The 24593-nt window shown below is 33.6% G+C and overlaps 1 protein-coding gene across 3 annotated transcripts in view; it reads right to left on the reverse strand.

The window, feature by feature from the left end:
• The window catches only part of LOC126852713 (neurogenic locus Notch protein), a 259129-nt gene that overhangs the window by 109331 nt on the left and 125205 nt on the right, over positions 1 to 24593 (reverse strand). The window contains exon 1 of one of the 3 annotated variants that reach the window (XM_050597776.1): positions 12294 to 12606. The exons of the other annotated variants lie outside the window; for them this stretch is intronic. Coding sequence (XP_050453733.1) covers positions 12294 to 12348 — 55 coding nt within the window. The 5' untranslated portion in view covers positions 12349 to 12606. Of the gene's footprint in view, positions 1 to 12293; positions 12607 to 24593 lie in introns of those variants that run through there. 3 annotated transcript variants of the gene reach the window in all.

The following is a 24593-nucleotide window of genomic DNA, read 5'->3' on the forward strand; positions in this document are numbered from 1 at the left end:
TTATATATATTATATTATATATTATTATATATTATATATTATTATAAACATTTAATATATTATTATCAAGAGAAAGAGAGAAAGGGAGAGATAGTTATGTAAATAATCTTTAATCTTTCTTCTTTTTTATATAATTGTAGCTATCACAGCATTACGATTCTACTGGATAAACCCCAGTGAAATCGAGAATGATAACGAAATTCATGAAGACAGAGACACACGCATTTAAGATACTTTAAGCCTGCACCGATGACTTTCCGTCCGTGGACCAAATATTACTTAAAAGAAGAGGCGCGTGTGGAAGGGGGCGGATAAAAAAATGACGGCGAGATAATTGACGTATGTCAAGTTTCTCTTTTTTTTTTCTTTCTTTCTTTTCTAAAGAGCCGACACGTCTTCTCTCGCTCATGGTAACCTCGGGCATGCCGCGGCTAATTGTCGTAACTGCCTTCGGCCGAGTCGCTTCGAAGGTAGTTTATACGAGGCAAGCGCGGAAGACAAAGAGCGCCGAAAATGACGATGAGGACCTTCCTCGTGACGCGCACGCGGCTTGTACGAGGCCCGATGACAACCTGACGAAGTACTTCTCTCCCTGATCCCGGACAAACGTCGGCCTGAGAGAGCGCGCGTCCTTAATTGAAAGTATGATTGGCAAGGGTTATTATTAATTTTATTTATTATATTATTGTTAAAAAGGAAAGAAGTGCAAAAAGAAAAAAAAAAGAAGGAAGAAAAAACGAAAACAAGGAAACAAAGCGCGTTGCGATCAATTTCTGTGAGAGATTGAAATTGAGATTAATTTATTAAAATAACCATAAATAAAAAATACAATAAATTAGTAATAAATCATTATCTTATACGAAACATAGACATTACATATGGAGTGTCTTTAGAAAAAAATAAACTTCGATTAGCTAATAAAAAAATAATAATTTTTTTCAACTCAGTTACGAGCATGTGTCTCTTTCTACACGATTCTAATAGATTATATAATTCTAATTAAGGAATAACGCGATTCGGCAAATATATTATAATGATATATGTATTATATGAATTGATTATTGCAACTGGATAAAAATTCTTGGACGAAATTAATTTTCCAAAGTTTGCAATTTATCAATCGTCGTAGCAATCTTGTCAATCATCGCGTACTCGTGCTTCACGGCGTTTTATCGCCCTTTTATTTTATTTAGTGTCCCCTGACTCTCTCGGCGGGATAATTATCAATCTCACATGAGATTGCTGAAGACTGCTTCAATTTTTTCTCGCGTATCAATCATATGGGACGCAAGCATTATCGAGGCGGTGACGGCGACACGCCATTTCATCTTCGATCGCGGTCGAAAGCGACGAGAAGCGATTTCGCCATCGAGATAAACAAGTGGAAGTAAGAGAGAGAGAGAGAGAGAGAGATAAGAACGAGAAAAGACAAAGAGAATGGAAGAGAGAACGGTCGATAGACTCTCCTCTCTTTCGAGATGGTCGAGTAAATCATGGGAAGAGTATTCGTGAGAGTCTTGCGGGAAAAAAGATGGAAAAAGGACGAGGAGGTAGAGAGAGAGAGAGAGAAGAACCACCCGGTTCTCATAAGACGATCGATGGAGAGAGCGCGAGAGAGATAGAAGCGACGAATGAGAGGAAACTGAGTGGGAAAGGCGAGAGGGATGTGAGCCGAGAAGAAACGTAGGGTTTCGGTTCGACATATCAGCCCGAGGTGGTCACGAGTCCCGTGCGGAGGGCCCGCTAGTGGGTGGGACCCACCACTTCGTGCCTCTACCAGGCTCTTTCCTTTCTCCGATGCTCGATCGCGGCTCTCCCCCCCCCTCTCTCTCTTCTCGCTCTCTCCTCTCAGCTTCAACGTGTCTAACGACAATTTCGCCTAAAGCGAGATCGGCTCGGTCGGTTTCGCGGTTTTATGCAGCACGAAAGCGACAGTTGTTGTCTCGCAAATAACAGATAAGAAAAAAAAAAAAACAAGAGGGTGGGAATAAAATGTGCAAGAAAATGAACGCAAGGGAGAGAGAGAGAGCGAGAAATATTTTTCCGACCAAAATATTTATATTCGCTTGGTAAAAAGTAAGTAAATATTCGTCGATCGAGATGAGAGACGCACTTTATCGCGCACGGTTTCAATACCAAACAAACTTGAGAGATCCGAAAAAAAGCGAGCTGTAAAAAGGGCCGCGGGACTATCTGAATAAGGATCACGGCCTGTGGTGCTGTACACGGGGCGGCTATTGATCCTGATCTGTTTCTTGTCGATTTGCATGTTACCGCTTGCCCCGGACAAGAAACGGAGCACGCGGCCGAGAGATACACGGCGGTAAGCAATTACGCGAGATTCAGAGATCGCGGATAAGCGGGACTCGGTGAGCCCGCTTCTCTCTCTCTCTCTCTCTCTCTCTCTCTCTCTCTCTCTCTCTCTCTCTCTCTCTCTCTCTCTCGGCAAAGGGAGACAAAAATTAGATAACATTCTCCAGGAAGTCTTAAGGATCGCACGATTAGCGAGTATAATCGGCGACGTGAACGAATGGAAACTTGCCGTGGCATTTTCGTTTTAAATGTAATGGATTAGAAATCATCTGAGGATTTGTTCCAATTTTCTGTTCTTTTTTTTTTTTTTTTTTTTTTTTTTTTTTTAAGTAACTGTAAAATTATTTTATAAAATAGAAATACAAATAGAAAAACAATTATATATTTAATATAATTATTTAATATTATATTTGATATAATTATTTAATAATATTATTTAATATAATATATAATATATAATTATATTATGTATTATTTTATTTTTTATAACACACATATATATATATGTATGTATAATTGTTGATCGAGCAATCTCCCTAAAACAATATTTCATGCACGTGGCTATTTTCTAAAATTCTCGTACGCTTTTTCTAGCAGGAGACACAGATATCTTGCAAATATTTTGTAGACCTTCAATTACAATTTGAATAGCTAATTAAGAAAATATTTATATGTAACGATGTTACTGCGTAAAGGGAGCAATAAATCCTCGAGTTATTTCTCTCGGTGCTCGGTGCCTGGGTCGGTCGGTCGGTCGGTCGCACGCACACGCACGCATACACGCGAAGGTCGTGTAGAATGTAGGTGGGAGGATTCAGAGGGAGGCGGAGTGAGGAGGGAGAGGTTCTCCTCCAACGCGTGGCGCGTCTTTGCTCTTGTTGCTCGCCTGTCTCTCGCTATCTTTTCTCCAGGCGGCGGCGGCAACAAAACCGCCGTGACTCGCACAACTCGCTCGGCGACCGAACAAAAACCACTTTGTTCTAAGGCAAACCCCATCTTAGGTACGTATATACGACCGAACCTTGTCTTCTCCTTCCCCCGCCCCCTCGCCCCTCACCCTCCCCACCCCGCGCCCGAGGCCGCGAGAGGTCGGCATCTTCTCCCTCGACAGAGCGAGGGCGAAAAAGCGAGACGAATCGACCGGAAATTGTCTTCGAAAATCCTTCTTTCTCCCTTGGCGCTCGCTCTTTAATAATCTCCCTCATTTCATCAATATATCACGCATCTCTTATGCGAATTTCAGCTGATTTATATCATGTAAATTCCTTACTCATTCAACGTACCGTTAGATCAATTCGATACTTTGAGTAAAATTGACATTTGATGTGCATTCGATATGAAATATTATTTTGAGGAAATTAAATAATTAAATAATTATTGCATTTTATATATATAAAAAAATAGTAATAAATTAAGATAGAAAAATCCTCTTTCGAGAGGATTGAAAATTCTTGTATTTCATTTTGCTTTCTAATTAATATAAAATTAATTAATAAATAATTAATTAAATATTAAGTAAATAAATGAAAAAATAATAAAAAAATAATAAAAAATTAAAAAAATTTAAAAAAAATAAAAAAAATAAAAAAAAATAAATAAACAGCCATTTAAAATTTGATTAATTCCATTGTCAGGCTTAGATTAATGCTTTTCGTTCGAATCGGTCATAATCGCGGACATTATGCACGGCTCGATGACGATTATTAATACGAAGGTAAGATCTGGAGATGTACGCGCAACGGGGATCGATGTAGAATCAATGGTTCCTTTGACAGAGATGAAGTGCGTGAGACGCCCTATCGAATGCGAAGACACCCACTGATCTATTCACCTTGCCTCCTCTCGTTGCTGCGTCATGACAACCTATCTCTGTCTGGTGCAAAAGTCATTATCGATTCGCGTTGCACAAACGCGGGTTTGATTCTCCGCCGAATGTCTGAATAGCGTTAACTCTGTCTCTCTCTCTCTCTCTCTCTCTCTCTCTCTCTCTCTCTCTCTCTCTCTCTCTCTCGTTTTCTTGAAATAAAACTTACATAACGTTGAATAATTCAATTTTAATATAATATTTCTAGTGGATGAAAGAATAATTAATTTAAATAATGAAAAATATATTTCTATCTTTTTCTTTTATTTACATTTTGCCGTTTTAATTTAATCTGGAGAATTAATTACACTTCTGATTGATATCAGTTTGCAAATTCCTTATAAAAATATCTTTACCTAAGACTTTACTTACACAGAAAAAAATCAAATAATTTCTTAATGTCGGGTCACATCGAATAAATAAAAGAAAAAATGAATATCGATTCGCCACTCTCCCTTTTTAAGGATTGAGCCGCCCCATATCCGATAACCTAATAGTCTAAGAGCACCGAATTGTCGTCGAGAGAGAGAGAGAGAGAGAGAGAGAGATGCACTCCGCATAAATTTGCATAGGAACCGCCGCGCCCTTTTACGTTTCAAGGCACCTTCTCGGCCAAGCGTCCTCCTCCTCTTCCTCCTCTTCGCGAAGAAGAAACACGAAGGAGGCTCGAGATGGTCGTTTTGGCGATCGCGGCGGAAGGAGCGTCCTACCCTTAATAAGGTGCGCGAAGGTCTCTTCTCGGGCTTGGAGGTAGGCGTGGATTCGTTTCACGGCTGCGAAAACGAAGGGCGGATCTGTCTATGCAAAATTCTCCGCCACCGGTTTTTTTTTCAATTTGCAACCTATTATAAGCTGACGCGACCGATCCACATCGGACATTGGTCCCGAAAGTCAAAGTCACTTTTAACTCCTTGGCCGCGAATGATTTATGGATCCACGTGGTTGGGAATAAGAGAGCCCAATTTTTGTCCCCCTTACACCGCGTGTGAGACTTTAAAACAAAAATTAACAAAAATTAAAAAATTGTATAAATATAACAAGCACATTTCATTTTGCAAAAGCGTAAAATTAAATTCCAGCCACATAAAGGATCGTGATTATGGTTGCAATTAATGCGAAACTTCCGACAGAGAGAAAAAAGAAATAAAAAATATTCAAATTGCGCTTTGTCACGCGTGATTTGAGCAATGACATCGTAAAAGGACGTCATGTGTCACTGGCGTTTTATTGGTGCCGCGACGCGGTCAGAAAAGACGTTTAAGGAAGCGCATCGAGATTTTTTTCTCTCCTCTTCTTTCTTTCTCCCCCCCCTCCCCTCTCTCACTCTCTTTCTTGGACAGCGGTGATCGATTAATGACGGAGCTTTAAGGGAAAAGGGGGTGCCCTTTAAAGTGCGCGCGAGAAGGTGGGTTCCACCCACAAAAGGGCCCTAATGGCGCCGCCCGTGGCCATTTACCGGGTGACCTACGCGTTCGCGCATGATAAATAAATCTACGTGGCGCATTATGTGGCCGCTGTCGGCCCGGCCCGTGATTAATGCCCGCTCGTATTCACGCGTGTGTGCGTGTGTACAATGGCTCCAATAACGGCTTCACCTGAGGAAATAATTATTATCATTTTGGAGTATATCAGCACAAAGGACACAGAGAACTTCAGTGCTACGCATCATGACACGCACACACGTAAATACGTGCGTGAGAAATTTTCGTCGTTCTCTCTTTCAATGCCGACAACAGCGAGTGTCAGCTCTCTCGCAATCTTCCCTCAAACTGGTTTAATTTCAATGGGAATTTAAATTTCGATATCCTCTGATGCATGAAAATCATATTTATATTTAATTAGTATTGTATTAATAATTAATATAATAGAGGATCGAAACATCCATATTAAAAAAAAAAGAATCTTTTGGGTTTTCTTTTTTATAAAAATTAATGGTGTACTAATTTTTTGAAATTATATATTATTTTATATTATTATTAGTGTATTTAAATATATTTTTTGCCCACAGTAATTTAAATTTAATTTGTATAAAAAGTAATATTATCTTTCTAAAAAAAAAATCTCTCGCCAATCAGGAGTGAATTACAATCAAATGTAATTCACAAACAAAATTATATATATCTTGAATGAGATAAGCAAATTGATTATCGTGATGAAATAAACGAAAATATTCGTGAAAATACCTTTGTGAATTAAGTAAACATGCTAAGGAAACAGTAAATAAAGATAAAGATAAAGAAATAACTGCTGGACTGAAATCGAATTTTTAGATCCGGATAATAATGAAATGTATTAATAGAAATATTAATTTAAAAAAAAAAAAAAATAAAAAAATAAAAAAAATAAAAAAAAAATACTAAAAATAACATAATTCAACTGAAATAGAAAATTTTTCCTGAACTGTAATTCAAATTATATAGAACAAGATAAAATTATTTTAATAACATTCTTATCACATATATATTTTATCGTTCACCAAGAAAAATAAATAATATGAAAATTGAATGTAATAATAAAATAAATGAATATTTTTATATAAAGAGCCACTTTTTTATTTTATTAAAAATTAAATATTATTAAAAACAACATTGTATAAATATATATTCATACAAACTTTATGTTTTAGTTTAAGTTATAACAAAATAATGCTTCATAATTCGTAATAAAATAATAAAATAATAAAATAATTTTATCTTGTTGCATGTAACATATGTTAGCAACAGTTTCCCAAATTTCAATATCTAGATCTCGACAATTTGACGAATTCCTAGATCACACAAAATATCATGGTTGGTAAAAAGAATTGATAAAAAAATGTTATTCGTTACTATTTTTAAACTATATATGTACCACATACAATATCGTATCAACAATTCTAAGAAAAACAGTAGATTTCACTGGCAATATATAATTCCTGGCAAAAAAAAAAGATTCGCTGATAAAACTTAATTATATATGTTTTTGATGGAATTTTCACCAAATTATAATTTTCTTAAATTATAATTTTTCCTATTATTAAATTACTTTATTAAACTTATTCTACGAAATGTGACTACAATAAAACTCGTTTACTTGAGCAATATATGGCCAACAAGAATGAACGCCAACGAGTATCTCCGCTTTATTAGTGCGATCTGTACTTAACGAGTTTTTCGACGTGCGAATGTAAGAATGACCAATTGTTATCAACAACTTACTCAATTTTAATTTTAAAAATGTTGCAGCGTCTTGACAATGTTTGAGCTAAAATTACAGAAGAAGAAATAAAGAACAGGCTTGAAAAAAAAAAAAAAATAATGAAAAGATAAATCATCACGAACGTTAACGACATGTTCAATGAAAAATTTACATGACATAAATCAAAATATTATCCCCCATTCGAGGCTCGACTTATTGTATATAATGTTTTATAATAAAAATAAAAATAAAAATATGGAAGGAGAAATCTTTGAAATATGCAGAAATAATATTATAAAATATTTAATAATAAATATAAGAAATATAATAAATATAATTATATTTACACAAAAATGCATAAAAAAAAACTCTACATAAAAATGTAAAGTTTAATATTTTCGGAATCGGGAAGAAATAAAACGTTTATATAAAAATAGAATGCGGATTTGCAAAAGCAAATTAATGAACAAGCGTTGAAATTAAGCACGATGAAATTAAGGAAAAACTGAAAAGAGTCAACCACTGATACAAAACTCAAATCTCTAAAAATAAAAAAAAAGTAGAAAAATTCATGGGAATAGAACCAAGATTGCGGAATCTCCTAAAGAATAGTGCAATCATCAGCAATATTCCCTACAATGCACAAAATTCATCAGGAAAATTTGGGATTTCATAAAAAAAAATGATATGTAAATAGATATGATGTATTGTAAATTTTAATTTTTTTTCTCTTAAAAATATATGCTTCGCACAACAAAATAAAATTATTTTAGTAGCGCTCTTATAAATCACATATCAGAAAAATCAGCAGCTAAAATTACGCAATCAATACAAAATATAAACCCATGAAAATAAAAAAATAAAAAAGTAGAATTTATATAGAAATAGAATCAAGATTGCGGCATCTCGTGAATAACATAATGCAATCATCAACACAATAATTACAGAATAACACTTCGTGTAACGCCAAAAATATTGATTGCATAATTGAAGAGGACATCACACGATAACAGATGAAGCAATCTGAAAAATCTGAAAAAAAGTCAACCAAGCCTTATAAAAAACTTCAAAATAATGAAAATTTTCAAATTCGTGAACAGATGAAAACGTTGACAAGTGTATCAAAAATTAGATTGCATGCAGCCTTTAGAATATTCGGGTGTTTAAATGTTTTAAGCAGTGTCCAAAGGACGCTAGGAAAAATAAAAATAAAAATTTTTTTTCTCGATTAATATTTGCTGAGCAATTAAAAAAAATAGCAACAAAATATCTTCATAAAATTAAAAAAAAAAAAAAAAATACACTTTCAAAATGAAATGGAGAATAAAATAGCATTATTTCACAAATTTTTGCAATTGTACATTTTACATATTTTTATTCCAAAATTATTAAATATTATTAATTAATTATGATGCAAAAATTACGAAGTACTTAGTTTCTTGCAGAAAAATAAATGAAATGAGATCAATGGATGTGAATTTAATTTGTCAAAAAAAAAAAAAAAAAGATTTATTATTTAATAATTTAAATAAAATTTATAATTTACGAAAAATCAACTTTAAACTTTTTGAGTTTTTCATTCAATCTTATAAAATATATCCTTAAATATTTTCGTTAATTTACGTTTTTTACAAGATTATTACGATATTGACGAAGTATTGTAAAGTGTTTCACAGCCTCTAAAATATATTTCTGTAATATCGTGGATAATACTTTCGCGGAATAATACTCGTGTTAGAGGCCACACTGTAATAAAGTAATTATTTCGACCGTAGAAAGCATATGATCCCAGCGATTAACTGGACGATCAAGATTTGTCAGAGCAACCTAAGAATGCAGACAGTGTAATTTTTTTAATTCCTAGACATACTCGCTTTTCACCGACGGAAAACTGGGTGTGTGAAGTTGGCACCCCTATGTTACGATACCATAGTTCTGTTTAGAGTTCTGAATTATTTAGAACAAAAGAAAGAGTTCTTGATAATTTTTATAAAGAGTTCTGTCCATTATAACAATAAAAGCAGAGTTTGAAAAATAGGGGTGCAACTTCACGTTTTTGGACATATCAAAATTAAATAGTTCTGAGCATAGTTCTGATGTTTTTTTGAATAGTTATATAGTTCCTAATACTTTTTTGCAAGAGTTCTGCAGTTTTTAGTTTTAAAAATTGACTTCAAACATCAGAGGTATATTTTCGAAATTTCGAGTTCTGATCAAAAATATCGAAGTTCTGAATTATATTCGATAAAACAAATATAATCGCGAAAACCGCATGGTCTTAGCTACTATAGTTACCGAAATACGGATTTTTTAAAATTAATATACTTTTGTAAAAAATTTTGGAAATCTCGAGTTCCGACCGAAAACAGCAGAGTTCTAAATTACATTCGATAAGACAAATATAATCATGAAAACCGCATGATTTTAGCTATTTTAGTTACCGAAATATCGATTTTTTAAAATTAATATACTTTTGTAAAAAAATTTTGGAGATCTCGAGTTCCGACCGAAAACAGCAGAGTTCTGAATTATATTCGATAAGACAAATATAATCGTGAAAACCGCATGATCTTAGCTATTATAGTTACCGAAATATCGATTTTTTAAAATTAATATACTTTTGTAAAAAATTTTGGAAATCTCGAGTTCCGACCGAAAACAGCAGAGTTCTAAATTACATTCGATAAGACAAATATAATCGTGAAAACCGCATGATTTTAGCTATTATAGTTACCGAAATATCGATTTTTTAAAATTAATATACTTTTGTAAAAAATTTTGGAAATCTCGAGTTCCGACCGAAAACAGCAGAGTTCTGAATTATATTCGATAAGACAAATATAATCGTGAAAACCGCATGATCTTAGCTATTACAGTTACCGAAATATCGATTTTTTAAATTAATATACTTTTGTAAAAAATTTTGGAAATCTCGAGTTCCGACCGAAAACATCAGAGTTCTAAATTACATTCGATAAGACAAATATAATCGCGAAAACCGCATGGTCCTAGCTATCATAATTAGTCCTAGCTATCAATATTTTTCTTTATAACCAGTTATTAATTGATATTTGAGAGAAAGAAGAGCAGAAAAACTTAAAATTAATAATTTAGTATATTGAAGCATTAATATTTAATTGTCTTTATTTAAGTCAAATCAGACAACATCTTATGTATTCTTTTGAAATTTTTTCTAACACTTTGACTCGTTAAACATTTTTTTTAGAAATGGATATAAAATATTTATTTTTCCTGATTCATCTAACATTGATTCGGAACTCTATCATTTTTTATCAGAAATAGAAATTTTCAATATATATATATTGTATATAAAGTATAGTTAAAACGCGATATCTAAGAAACTATGTTATGATAAAATAATAGAGTTATAAAATCTGTACTTTTTTTCTTTCTTGTTTTATCGAATATAGTTCGGAATTATAAGATTTCTTACTAGAACTTGTATTTACTACAATTTTTCGTTAAAATATATTAATTTTAAAAAATCGCTATCTTGACAATTATAATAATTAAGACCATGCGGTTTTCGCGATTATACTTATCTTATTAAATGTAATATAGAATTTTATTGTTTTCAGTCAGAACTCGTGATTTTCAAAATTTTTTTATAAAAGTATATTAATTTTAAAAAATCGATATTTTGGTAACTATAATAGCTAAGATCATGTGGTTTTCGCGATTATACTTGTCTTATCGAATGTAATTTAGAACTCCGACGTTTTTGATCAGAACTTGTAATTTTTAAATTTATTTTATAAAAGTAATTAATTTAAAAAAATCATTATTTTGGTAATTATGATAGCTAGGACCATGCGGTTTTCGCGATTATATTTGTCTTATCGAATGTAATTTAGAACTCTGCTGTTTTCGGTCGGAACTCGAGATTTCCAAAATTTTTTACAAAAGTATATTAATTTTAAAAAATCGATATTTCGGTAACTATAATAGCTAAGATCATGCGGTTTTCACGATTATATTTGTCTTATCGAATATAATTTAGAACTCTGCTGTTTTCGGTCGGAACTCGAGATTTCCAAAATTTTTTTACAAAAGTATATTAATTTTAAAAAATCGATATTTCGGTAACTAAAATAGCTAAAATCATGCGGTTTTCATGATTGTATTTGTCTTATCGAATGTAATTTAGAACTCTGCTGTTTTCGGTCGGAACTCGAGATTTCCAAAATTTTTTACAAAAGTATATTAATTTTAAAAAATCCGTATTTCGGTAACTATAGTAGCTAAGACCATGCGGTTTTCGCGATTATATTTGTTTTATCGAATATAATTCAGAACTTCGATATTTTTGATCAGAACTCGAAATTTCGAAAATATACCTCTGATGTTTGAAGTCAATTTTTAAAACTAAAAACTGCAGAACTCTTGCAAAAAAGTATTAGGAACTATATAACTATTCAAAAAAACATCAGAACTATGCTCAGAACTATTTAATTTTGATATGTCCAAAAACGTGAAGTTGGCACCCCTATTTTTCAAACTCTGCTTTTATTGTTATAATGGACAGAACTCTTTATAAAAATTATCAAGAACTCTTTCTTTTGTTCTAAATAATTCAGAACTCTAAACAGAACTATGGTATCGTAACATAGGGGTGCCAACTTCACACACCCCGGAAAACTAAGGAAAGAATGAATATGAGCGAGCGCTTATCATCGGACTCATTTAACAACTGCCACGCAAACTCGTAATTAGAATTAAATAATCAAGTAAGAAAAAATATTCAAATAATAAGAAAATTAAAGGTAAAATAAAATAAAATAAATATAATAAAATAAACTAAAAATAGAATATTTGTGAGTACGTTGTTATTAGTGACTCGAACGTATTGCAAAAATCCTCCAGCTCTAAATAATTATAACTTATTACAAGACGAGAGATTCAATTTTACAAAATCTACTCATCGTTTGGTGAAGACGATCGGTGGCTTCGTTCCTCATAGACCTCCTCAGCATCGTAGACGTCGTCGTCGACAAAATAGGGGATGACTTTCTTCCTTCGCCAAGAGGCACGAGAAAATCTGTCTGCAGTCTCACCGAGTTCTCAAAAAAACTATCCGCGATAATTTTCGGAACGTAATGCCCCGAGAAGAAGGAAGCGAATCAAATAATCAGCTGATTCGCGATCGCGTACTTGGAGGAGAGGTAGACTTCGAACTACGCAATAATCAATCTAATTTATCGCGAAGCTGTCTCGTTATCAGCTCTCCACGGGCGCTTCTCTCGCTCTGACGTAACGACGGTTCCGCGTCGCGGTTCTCCAAATTGAGCCGCCGATAAGCGATCGTTACGATTGGTAATGTCGATCGAACGATCGAAGGACCGCCAATCAGCGATTCACACGATGTGTGAAAAACAGCAGCTATAGGCAAATTCTCACCTTCAGAAGCTCGCAAAAACAGAAATTCCTGAGTGTATTGTGTACAAATATACCTATGTGTATATTCGAGGAACTGCTTCGCGACTACGTCTCAGAATAATTCCTTAATACATTATATAATCATATATGTGTTTAATACGAAATGCAATATTATTGCTACAGTAATAAAGAAAAATATGCGCGATAATATTTTGTTATCATGTAATTAACATATAATATAAAAATCGATACTTCTCGTGTCTTTTTTCGAATTTATTCACTTGTCATTAATAAAAAATGCAAATCATAAACATACAAATTCATTACTTATTAATTAAAATACTTTTATTAACTGAATACTATGTCCAAAGGACGCTAGGAAAAATAAAAATAAAAATTTTTTTTCTCGATTAATATTTGCTGAGCAATTAAAAAAAAATAGCAACAAAATATCTTCATAAAATTAAAAAAAAAAAAAAATATATATACTTTCAAAATGAAATGGAGAATAAAATAGCATTATTTCACAAATTTTTGCAAGTGTACATTTTACATATTTTTATTCCAAAATTATTAAATATTATTAATTAATTATGATGCAAAAATTACGAAGTACTTAGTTTCTTGCAGAAAAATAAATGAAATGAGATCAATAGATGTGAATTTGATTTGTCAAAAAAAAAAAAGATTTATTATTTAATAATTTAAATAAAAATACAATTTATTAACCTATACCTTTCGATATTAATTGCACGCAATTACAAAATATTTTACGATATAAGCGTATGAAATAATAAGGTAGAACGATAATAAAAAAATAATTATTATGAATTTCCTATAAACTATATTTATTACGTGCAAACAAATTTATTTCCGTGCTTTATTTCCAAATACTTAACGCTGTACTCAGAGGGATACAAATAAATATGCATATAATAATTTAATAATCTATAATCGGCTCTCACTTTCAATATTTCCGATCAAATCATTTTTGACAAAACAATAATAATAAATTTCAGATGTAACAAATCTTTTTATATGATTTATAAATATGATTCATAAATACCGATAATAACTATATAAAAACGTATTTAATAAAAATATTCAATAAATTTATATAAATAATAAAAATTTGAATAAATTTGTGAGAATCAGAGTGACAAGAAAAAAATAAAATAAAATAAAATATAATAGAAAATAAAATATAAATATTGTGTTCGCACACATAAAAGGCGAGGTTAGCGTAAGATCGTATTTAAAACTTCATCTAGTCCCGAGATAAATATAGAGACCGGTTGCAATGACCACGAGAACATGGTATTCCGCGAGTATGTAAATCCAATATAAAGATCGAGGAACAGAAAAGTCGTACGTAAGAAGGATCGTAAACACGGTTTATCCGCCGCGAGTCGATCTGCCGAGAGCGAGAGGCCGTTCTTACTTCAACTCCTATCCTCGTTCCTCCGACAGGAAAGCGAAAAAGGCACGGTAATTAAAGGAGATAGAAATCGCTCTTTAAAAGTGCACTTAACCGCGGAAGGCAAACGCGCCATCCGCAGATGTAATCTTCAACGGTTAAAGCTCGCTCTTTCCTCCTCTCCCTCTTCTTCCTTTCTCTCTCTTTCTCTTTCTCTTTGCAGCGAACAATATTTGCATCTCGCTATTGCATGTCAATCGCCGCAATAAATTTAATTACTGCGGGTATATCCGCTATTTTAATTATGAGCTGTCAAATGAGATAATTTGAGTAGAAATGGTATCAAATATATTACTCGATTTTAACATTATTGAAAAGAATAATATTTTTGCGCACACTTTTTATATAAATTATTATTAAATTGTTATAAGATTATCATCTGTCTCATTTTTCTCGTTATCATTATTACTTATCGTTATTCCTATACTTTATAGCGTCCGTTGTGCATATAAATAAATAAATAAATAAATAAATATGCAAATAAATAAAAAGATTTGTAGCTTAGGGATTAAAATATATAGCCTATTTGTTATGAAAAATAGCAATCCAGCGAGAACATTTTTTTCCTTCATCATTTTCGTTAGAAAAAAATCAGATCTTAAATTAGAGTCCATAAGATGCAATATCATATACCGGGTGACAGGGTGTCTACTTAAATCTTGTAAAAAAAACTTCCCTAAAAATTTCTTAATCTCCCAGATATTTTTGTTCGAAATTCCAGATAAAGAGAATATTTTAAAGATTTTTGTCTGCCATTTTCTGAAATAAGTTTTTTTACGCGTTTTCTAACATGTTTTCCATTCATACAAAAAAAAAAAAGAAAACTATTTAAGTTTCAAATGCATGATTTAAAAATGTACTGAAAAAATAAAAATATAAATAAATAAAGGAATGGCTTTTACTAAAAGGAAATTTTTTACCTTGCATAACATTTTCATTTTTAAAAATTTTAATTTTAATTAAAAATTAAAATAAAAAAGTATACTTAATATTTAACATTTTATTATAGAGACATTAAATATATAAACGGAGATACGTATATATTTATCATATATTTTAAATACATAATTCACGACTCGGCTCATCGGCGCCACTATTAGAGCAACATTATCAAAAACAGAGAAATTAAAAAGAAACAAAAACAAAAAAAAAAAAAGAAAAAATCCCCGGATGTATGTACGCGAGCGCGTACGTAGTTCATATCAATTTGCCCATTCCGCTATCTATTCCGGAAACGTATATACATATGTATGCGCGTGCGGCAATTGCCGCGTGGGCAATACGCGGATATAAGCGGCGTAACTTTATAGCCAAACGACACCATCCCGACGCAGGCTCCTCAATTACGTGCGCGCGATCTCCGCCTCGCAGCATCCCCCGCTGCACGCTCCGACGTGCAGCGGGAGAGGGGGATGCGTGGGTTTCAAGGCACCGTTACTCGCGCAGGCCGAGAAATTCCATCAACGACGAGACGCTGGGAGAGAAGAAGAGAGAGAGAGAGAGAGAGAGAGAGAGAGAGAGAGAGAGAGGAGAGGGAGGTGGACGCGGCTCGGAGATAGAAATTGAAAGGAGCTTTCACGTTCTCGCGCGCGCTCGTTCCTTCTACCTCCCCTCCCCACTCCCCCTCCCCCGTCTCTTTCGCGCTTCCACGCTACCGACGCCCACGCGCGCTATCTCGCCTCACCGGCTAGCACCGATTAAAATTAATAAGTGCATTCTCCCGCGCGCGCATCTGCATACTGATTCTCGACCGACCGGCTCGAGAGAGAGAGAGAGAGAGAGGTACTAACGAGGCTATTCTTCTTCCTCCTCCACCTCTCCCGTTCTCTCTCTCTCTGTCTGTCTTCGCGTTTGAGGCGCTGGATCTTTTTTTTTTCCTCGCGTCTTTCCACCGCGAAGAGAGCCGCGAGCTGCCACGACAAAGCTTTTTGATGAGCTATATTGTGAGGAGAGGATTCACGAATGTAGCTGTTATCTCTTTTCACGAATGGAGACCGATTTATCGATTCGCTCTGCGATCGTCGCGATAATATTCTCCCCTTATGACTTTTAGCACACTGTATTTGTTAGGGGACAAAAAAAATTGGAAGAATAATATGAAATTTAACGATCAGAAATAATTGAAGCTCTACGCACTAAAGGCTATCAAAAAACTAAGTAATCAAAGTGAGATATATAAATAAATTTTTTGATAAAAATATCCTTTCAAAAAAAAAAAAAAAATACTCTGTCATCTATATTGAAATTCACAGACTATTAGAATCACTTGTAATATAAATTAAATATATAATTCATGTATTTTGAAATAGAGTTTTTCTTGTCATTTATCAGCAACATCACAATCTTATCTATCTTTCTTTCATCATGACTATATCCCGTATTTCGAAGAGATTTCGATTCGCCGCAGGTTATCAGATGATATCTCAACGCAGGATAAAATTCGCGGAAATTTTTCGAGAGGATCAAAAGCGTTGCGGACATCAAGGGGATAGAAGAGGAAGAAAGATCGCGCTTTGAATAAAATCGCGAGAGAGAAAGAGAGATGAAGTAGATGACGAAGAACACCTACGCGAGGTGATGCGTCAATTACAGGCGATATTTCAGCTTCGATCGAGCCTTCGAAGGATGATTCGCATGTGAAAGAATTATACGGAGTTCTTAACAAGGTTCAAACCAGTCTTGACCGGTTTGAATTATAATAATGTACACGTCTATTATACATATGTCCATTTATTTATTTTTTTTTATTTTTATTTAATTTTATTTTTTTTTATTTTATTTTCTCTTTTTTTTTTAATAATCTGATAATATGCAAGATATAAAAATATATATCTGTGCTTTATTTTATTATTTATTTTATTAAAACAAAAATTCACAAGTTTTATTTATAATGTATCAATAAAAAAAAAAATGTAAATTTTATATATATATATATATATATATATATATATATATATATATTTATTTATTTTATTTATATACATGTATTAAATTTATTTTAAATTATACGCAAATATCAGAATGTAAAATAATGTAATATTATAACACACCCGTTAATAAAATTATTCGCCGATCATTCCTTCATTTTTGTCAACTTTTCTTAAAATAAACAAAACGCAGGAGAGCAGAGGAACAGGTTCTCGAAGCTGGAATATTCCCTTATCTTGGGTTTCGGGGTCAGAATCGTGTTCCAATTAGATGCGGTGCCGAGAGAAAGAGAGAGAGAGACTCCCCGCGTTTTTCCTCTTATCTCGCTTCATACACCCTCGCTGCGCGTCCACCATCGCGCTCCTGCCCAGCCTCTCTCTTCAGTTCTGCTTTTAATAAGCAGCCGCTGGCTCGTATAAAGCGAGACACGACGACGCGATATCTCGCCACACGTTATGCAATGCACGGGACGACGCACGTGAGGATGCATTTTAACGGTAGCGATAATTGCCATTAAGCTCGCGGGGGCAGGGAGGGTCAAATATCTCGGCGACGAGAGCGCCTTAATAGCATCAAGGGGGCAGACAGGCGACAATAAGGAGGAGAATTCGCGACTGAACCGATTTCAGACGACCATTGACTCATTGCTCGCGAGGTTGAGTCAGAATGACAAGTGTCCACCCGAGAAATTTGACCATATATGAGAAGTTCGTCAAGCGAGCTCGTTTCCTGGATTTGTAAATACGAGAATAATTACCGAGATGAACGATGACGAAGTCTCCGACGTGAACGAAATATTTCATTTGACGAGGAGATAAACCGCTCGCTTATAAAGAATAAAAAAATGTAGGAACAATTAATTTGAGAGAAAAATACATCGATGAAAAATACAGATATGGTGTAAAAGTTAAAATGGGACACCCTGTATATACAATAATATAAAAACAATTAATTTGAGAGAGAAATAGATCGATAAAAAATACAGATATTACGGTGTAAAAATTAAAATGGGACACCGTGTATATACGTGTATTTATCGAAAAATAATTTTTCTTAATTAAAATTTTCAGTGTTGTAATTAGCTCGTAGCGAGAGAGAATTGAATTGAGCTTCAATGTAAAGCATAAATCTATTATGAGGACGCGAGCTATTGATCATAATGCGATCGTGTGAATTAACTCGTTCGCAAGCACGCGTAATTATCGCTAATTATTCGTTAGCGCGTATCTCTTTGACAGCGGCTTCGTTAATTAGTCGAGTCATAGGATGAGTAATTATGATCTTTCTCTAACGAGTGAGATACGGTGAATCTGTATCGGTATTTTTCCCCCCGTTTGCGAAAATGTATATGTCAGAATCTAGCGGAATTTCGACCTGAATCACTGACGATTAAATCTTTAAATTACGAATCGAGAAAAAAATTATCATTTATCTTCGCTAACGATCACTTTTTTCAATAACGTGTTCAATCATAATATCTTATCGTACGTGAATTAAAAGAAAAACTGTACCAGAAATTAATCGATTGAAATCTACTCATAAGAAATCCTTTACATTTCCTTAAGAAAAACTTTCGGAATAAAAATCTTAGATTAGCAAAAAAATATAAAAACAAAGCATCAATTAATCTTTCCTCTCATTGTATAATCACGCGGATCTGAATGTTATACCATGAACGGAGGAAAGTTGATTAAGAAATTAATCACGCTCGTCGCCTAATGCGCTCTTCATTTTTGCAAGATAAAACTTTCACGCGTACGAAAGCTTCCCGTTAATCATCCTGGGAAGAATCTGTCAGAAAGACGTTGAAGAAACCATAACGTTCATTCAATGAAGCGCGATTGTTTCGCAGTCCTCAACCTTTTTCTACCATTATCGTCGTAACATTTTTCACACTCCGCCAATTAGCGACGGTGCCGAATACTTCTCATGCATTAGGTTTCTGCTCGCCGATTGTAAGGATCGCCTTCCCACAGGCCTCGCGACGCGCTCGCGTAACTAAGTTACTCCAGATTAAATCGGTAATTAGCTCATTAGCGATTATACGCTGTGGCTCTGTCTCGTGTAGTTCGAAACCTCGCGATCGTTCCTGAGCGAGAACCGAATCTCTCGAGCGATGACCGGACTCGACGACTTTTGACAGGAAACAGCTGATCACCGCGTGATCTAATTCAACTCGTTTGACAGAACGATGACATATCGATTTACATATTTTCTCAGGAGCAAAAAATGAGTAAAATTTTTATTTAATAAATCGATTATCTCGGTAAAAAAAATCGATTATTTTATATCAAAACGTCAGTTTTATAATCATAAAATTTTTGCAAATTTCCTCGGTTCTTGCGAATACGCGATAACGTCGCGGGATATTATAGATTTCTCTTTCGAGCGAAGCTTGTAACGCGGAAGAGCATCCAAGTAAGGCCGGGTCCATTTATCATGTCGCATTTATCGTTGAAAACTACTCGGTAGATGTACGTGTTATCGTTTATATTTGCAAAATTCGAGTTCTCTACCGTTATTACTTCCTAGACATTAAACGATAAAAATAAATAATATCTATATTATATTTAAATTATATATTTAAACAATTAATAAAATATATTTTATTATATATTATTATTTATTATATATTATATATTATCTAATTTTAATTATATATTATTAATAATTTTAATTATTATTATATTTATTTTTATTTATTATATAATTTTGCGAAGAAAAAACTCTACTCAAAAACGACATATCATTTTTATTCTCGTAATTAGCACTATTACTCTACCTAAAGACTTGCACGTAGGCAAATTTCATCTTGTTTACGAAGCGGACGCTGCGTCGATCTCTCGATTTAATTATCGACTATTAGTTTCTTCCGGAAAGCACGGATATGTTAGGCATCGCAATGCGCGGTCACGTTCAGGGGGACGATATCGAAATGCCGGATCATCGTTCGAGATGCGCTCGTGCACATGTTCTCCCGTAATCTTTTGCGCGACTTCCTTCTCCTTCCTTGCCGAACGTGTGCGAGTGCATATACGCCGAAGGGGATCGGGTTTTCCTCTTCCTCCTCCCCTCATTCCCTTTTCCACGATACACCGTTCGCGGTTTATTCCCTCATGCTCCTCTAACCGGTCTAGCTAACGACTCCTATCTTGTACATCGCCAAATAATGAAATTACGCGAAAAAGAGACGGGGCATTTTACGCTGGACCGTGTTTTGTGAGGCACGGTATATATGCAGAGTGGAAGTTAATCTTCCCGGCGGAATCTCGTTTCATTATGTATTATGGAGATTTCAAGAAACCGTTACACCCACTCTAAATTTTCATCGGTAATCGTTTCCACGAAACGTAAGCCTGTAAAAAAATTATATGTATGTTACATTTATTCCTCTATTCCTTTTCTCTTTCCTAATAATTACAAATTGAGATAGACATACGATGAAAATGAGTCAAATCCTTGAATCATCCTCTCTGTCTGCGATATATCTCGTGGAGAGAAGTTTGACAGTAGTTTGACAGTTAAACAAAAAAAAAACAAAAAAAATTTTTTTAACGCGTCTTTTTTTTTTACTTTATTTATTCCGCAAGATTCTTACATTCCTGAAACGACGCCGTTGTCATAAGGAGGTATAATAATGGCATGCCGCGCGATGAGACGAGGGCGATAGACACGAAAGGAAAGAAGACGAGCGCAAAGTGCTGCCGCCCGAGGAGGAAGGAAGTCACGAGTAATCCTCTTTCGAGAATGATCTCGCGATGGGAGAGAGAAGTGAGATTGCCCGACACGCGATACGCCGTTTTAATGGCATCTTGAATGTTCTCGACGTTAGATATAAGATAGACCGACGCACAATGAGATATTAAAAAAACAAATCGGGAGGGGGGGGGGGCAAAGGGAGAAATAAAATGACATGAAAAATATCAAATATCACTCTAATTTTAATAAAGGCAATTAGGGAGACAGACTCGGTTTTCTGCTTGATTTATGAAATGTATTAAAATATTATCCATACTGATTTTAAACGAATCTTATAATTTTATTATATGACAGAGAGTTAAGAGATTGGATGTTAATATTTAAAAATTATTTTATTAAAATTTCTAAAAATAAAAGTGCTCAACTTATATTGAATAATAATTTAAATACATATGTAAGTATATTAAATATTGTTTAAAAAAAATAGAGAGAGAAGCACTTTTATTTGCATTTCTATTTATATGACAAGGCGGAACGAAAGAGTGAGCAAAGAGAATGCAATTGCAATTTAATTTAACGTTGCTTAATCGCGTGTCAACAATCGCAATTATCATAATCGTCTCTATCGTCACGTTGGCGTTACTCTGTTCGCGAGACAGAAGTGATTTGTTCTTTTCATTCATATCAAATATAAAAATTTAGAGTGCCATAGAGAGATTTCTAAATAGATTTCAATAAATTTTAGAGAATATTTAATTCTCCATGCGCGAAAAAATTTATTCTCAAAATTATTTATAATTTGTTGTAAATAAATAATTTATTAAATAAATAGATAAATAATTTATTAAATAAATAAATAAATAATTTATTAAACAAATAAATAAATAATTTATTAAATAAATATTATAAAAATAATTTATTAAAATCAACTTTCAATAATGATTGTATTTATTAGAAAATATTAAATATTTATATCTTTAAATATTTTATTAATTATATTTTTAGTATTTAAAATAATATATTAATTTAGAATTTTATATAACTCGTTACATAGAATTTGTGAAAGAATTTTAGAAAATTATCTTTATTAGTTTTAACTGATCGATATCATGGGATAAAAGACAGAATTACTTAACTGAAGACTGAAGATGAACTTGCAAAAACAAAATGCATAAAGTCGCAGAGTGTCGGAAAGATGAAGTAACAGGAGAAGGAGGGAGGGGGGGAGGGGGGGTACACACTCGAGGAAAGACGGGGAAAGTTTTATCGTCGCAATCAAGGGCAAGGCAACGCTCTCTCCTGCCATTACGCTCTGCTACGTCACTTCGACAAGTTTATGACCACGCAGGTGTACCGGCGTTCTCTTTATCCCTTTTCCTTATTTTTTTCATTCTTTTCCATGACCATTTTCTGTCACTTCGCTTTAGACAATATGTTTTCATTGAAGTGTCGTCATTGATATGTCAATTAAGTTTGAAAAATAAATAATTAAAGGCGATAACAAAAAATATACCGATAAATGTCCGATTAGAAATTATTAATAAATTATTAAAATTAATTTTCCTTTTAATAAATGAAAAGAAAAAGAAAAAAATTGTCGCACACACATACGCTTGGATCCTTATTAAAAACCGATTAGGTTCGAATTTACATATAAATATAATTGATGCGGGGTGTGCGCGTTCCGAGGGAGGCGAGACATAAAGTAAACCCCGTGGTCACATTTATGGGAACACGAAGGCGCCGTGGTCAGAGGTCAAGCGACTTCTACCGGGATGACCTCTCGGAGAAACAACGCGCCTCTCCTCCTGCCCCCGCGCATCGCCCCGCGTAAGTACGGCGAGCCCTCTCTCCCCTCGCGCGTTCGACGCGTGCATGCCGCGGATATATGCGTGGACCATGCACATTCGTCGATGCATGCAGGCAGAAAGACGCATGCACACACATCACACGCGCAAACATGTCGATCGTCGCGCGCGGTTTGCGGTTTTCAGATGCAAGTTCAGTGAGACTACAAGAGCGATCGAGAAATTGCTGTATGCATGGTGTTACCGCAAAATTTTTATGGTCACGGTATAGAAATTTTCTAAAAAATTTGTATATTATTATACTTTATTTCAAAATATAATAATGTACTAATATGCTATATAATATATTAATTTTATTTTTAAATTAGTCTGTTTTTAATTATTTTTTATTCTATTTATTATTCTATTTAATATATTATATATTATATATTTATATAATATATTATATAATATATTATATAATATATTTATATAATATATTATATATTTAATATATTATATATATTATATATATTATATATATATTATTTAATATATTATAATACAATATAATATATAAGCTTATCACTTTCGACATTTTAATTACTTTTTTAGTGTAAAAATACTTATAAATTCAAATTTCAAAGATTTTTTTAATTCAAAAATGCTTTTAATAAAAGACTAAATATTATCAAAAAAACAAAATGTAAGGATGGATTAAAAGCGAATCAAGAAAAATAGACAAAAAATAATTAAATCTTGCAACACATTAACATAAGAGTTTATCATCGCGAGGCAAAAAAAAAAAAAATTCGTTGCAACTTCAATAAAAAAATTATAGATCAACAAAATATACAATATAATAGATTAATGTAAAAAAGTGAAATATAAAATTGCAGATTTTATTATGTGCGAAATAAGCACATATTAATCTTTTCATTAAATTACTGATATTGTCTTTTTACATTACCTTTCACAAATCAAAAAATTTCACGGTTATTAGACTGATTCCTTAAAAAAAAAAAAAAAATATTACCAACGAAGACATCTGTAAGGAGATAAAAAGCTGACGAGATGAAATCAGAAAGACAACTGATGTCTCTTTATATAACTGGAAAGCGGAAGAAGTCCAACTAGAAACCTGCTTTACGAATCGACCTGAAGATCTCGACCCGTTTCAACATTACGAATCTCTGAATCATATCGCATATCAGATCTAATTAAAAAAAACAGTTGTGCGCACACTCGCAAAACTGGCTCCTCCATCCTGATTACAATGTCACCGAACTCCTCCCAAGTCCGTCAAGGAGCGTTCGTAAAATCAATTCTGTGTATTAAATTGTGTCATGGCCATCCTCAAAGGAAAAATAATTATTTACAAACGATAAAAATACATATTAAAGTAGATAAAAAATGTAGATATTTTTTATTTTAAAAATATGATATAAATGACTGTAGGAACCACTACGAAGACAATTGTACGAAGTCGTGAGGAAAGCTACGACCCCATAGGAAAGATTCGATCGATCCACGTGATAATCAGATGTGCGTGTGTAATCCACGTAAGATAGGTATATTTAATAAGGAACCGAATATACATATATATAGAGAGAGTGTGCGGCGAGGATCGAGAAGAACCTGATATGGTAATGGTAAAATATGAAGAGTACGTGCGAGAGAGTTCGTAGATGGTATCGAGTAGAAGAAGAAATATAAGGACCTATGGAAAAAGAAAAGAAAGAGAAAGAGAGAGAGAGAGAGAGAGAGAGAGAGAGAGAGAAAGAGGGAATAAGGTACTGGCGGTTTTACGAGCGACTCGATGATTCTTCGCGGTCTCGGGGGCACGATGGGGCCCCATTGGGGCCCGCGATCGCCTTCTACGGGGTGCCGCCCCCTTTTCTATGGAGATCGTTCTCTCCCCGTCCCATCATCGATCCAGACCCCATTGTTT

This window comes from Cataglyphis hispanica, chromosome 11 (assembly GCF_021464435.1).
Source record: "Cataglyphis hispanica isolate Lineage 1 chromosome 11, ULB_Chis1_1.0, whole genome shotgun sequence".
Taxonomy (NCBI): Eukaryota; Metazoa; Arthropoda; class Insecta; order Hymenoptera; family Formicidae; genus Cataglyphis; species Cataglyphis hispanica.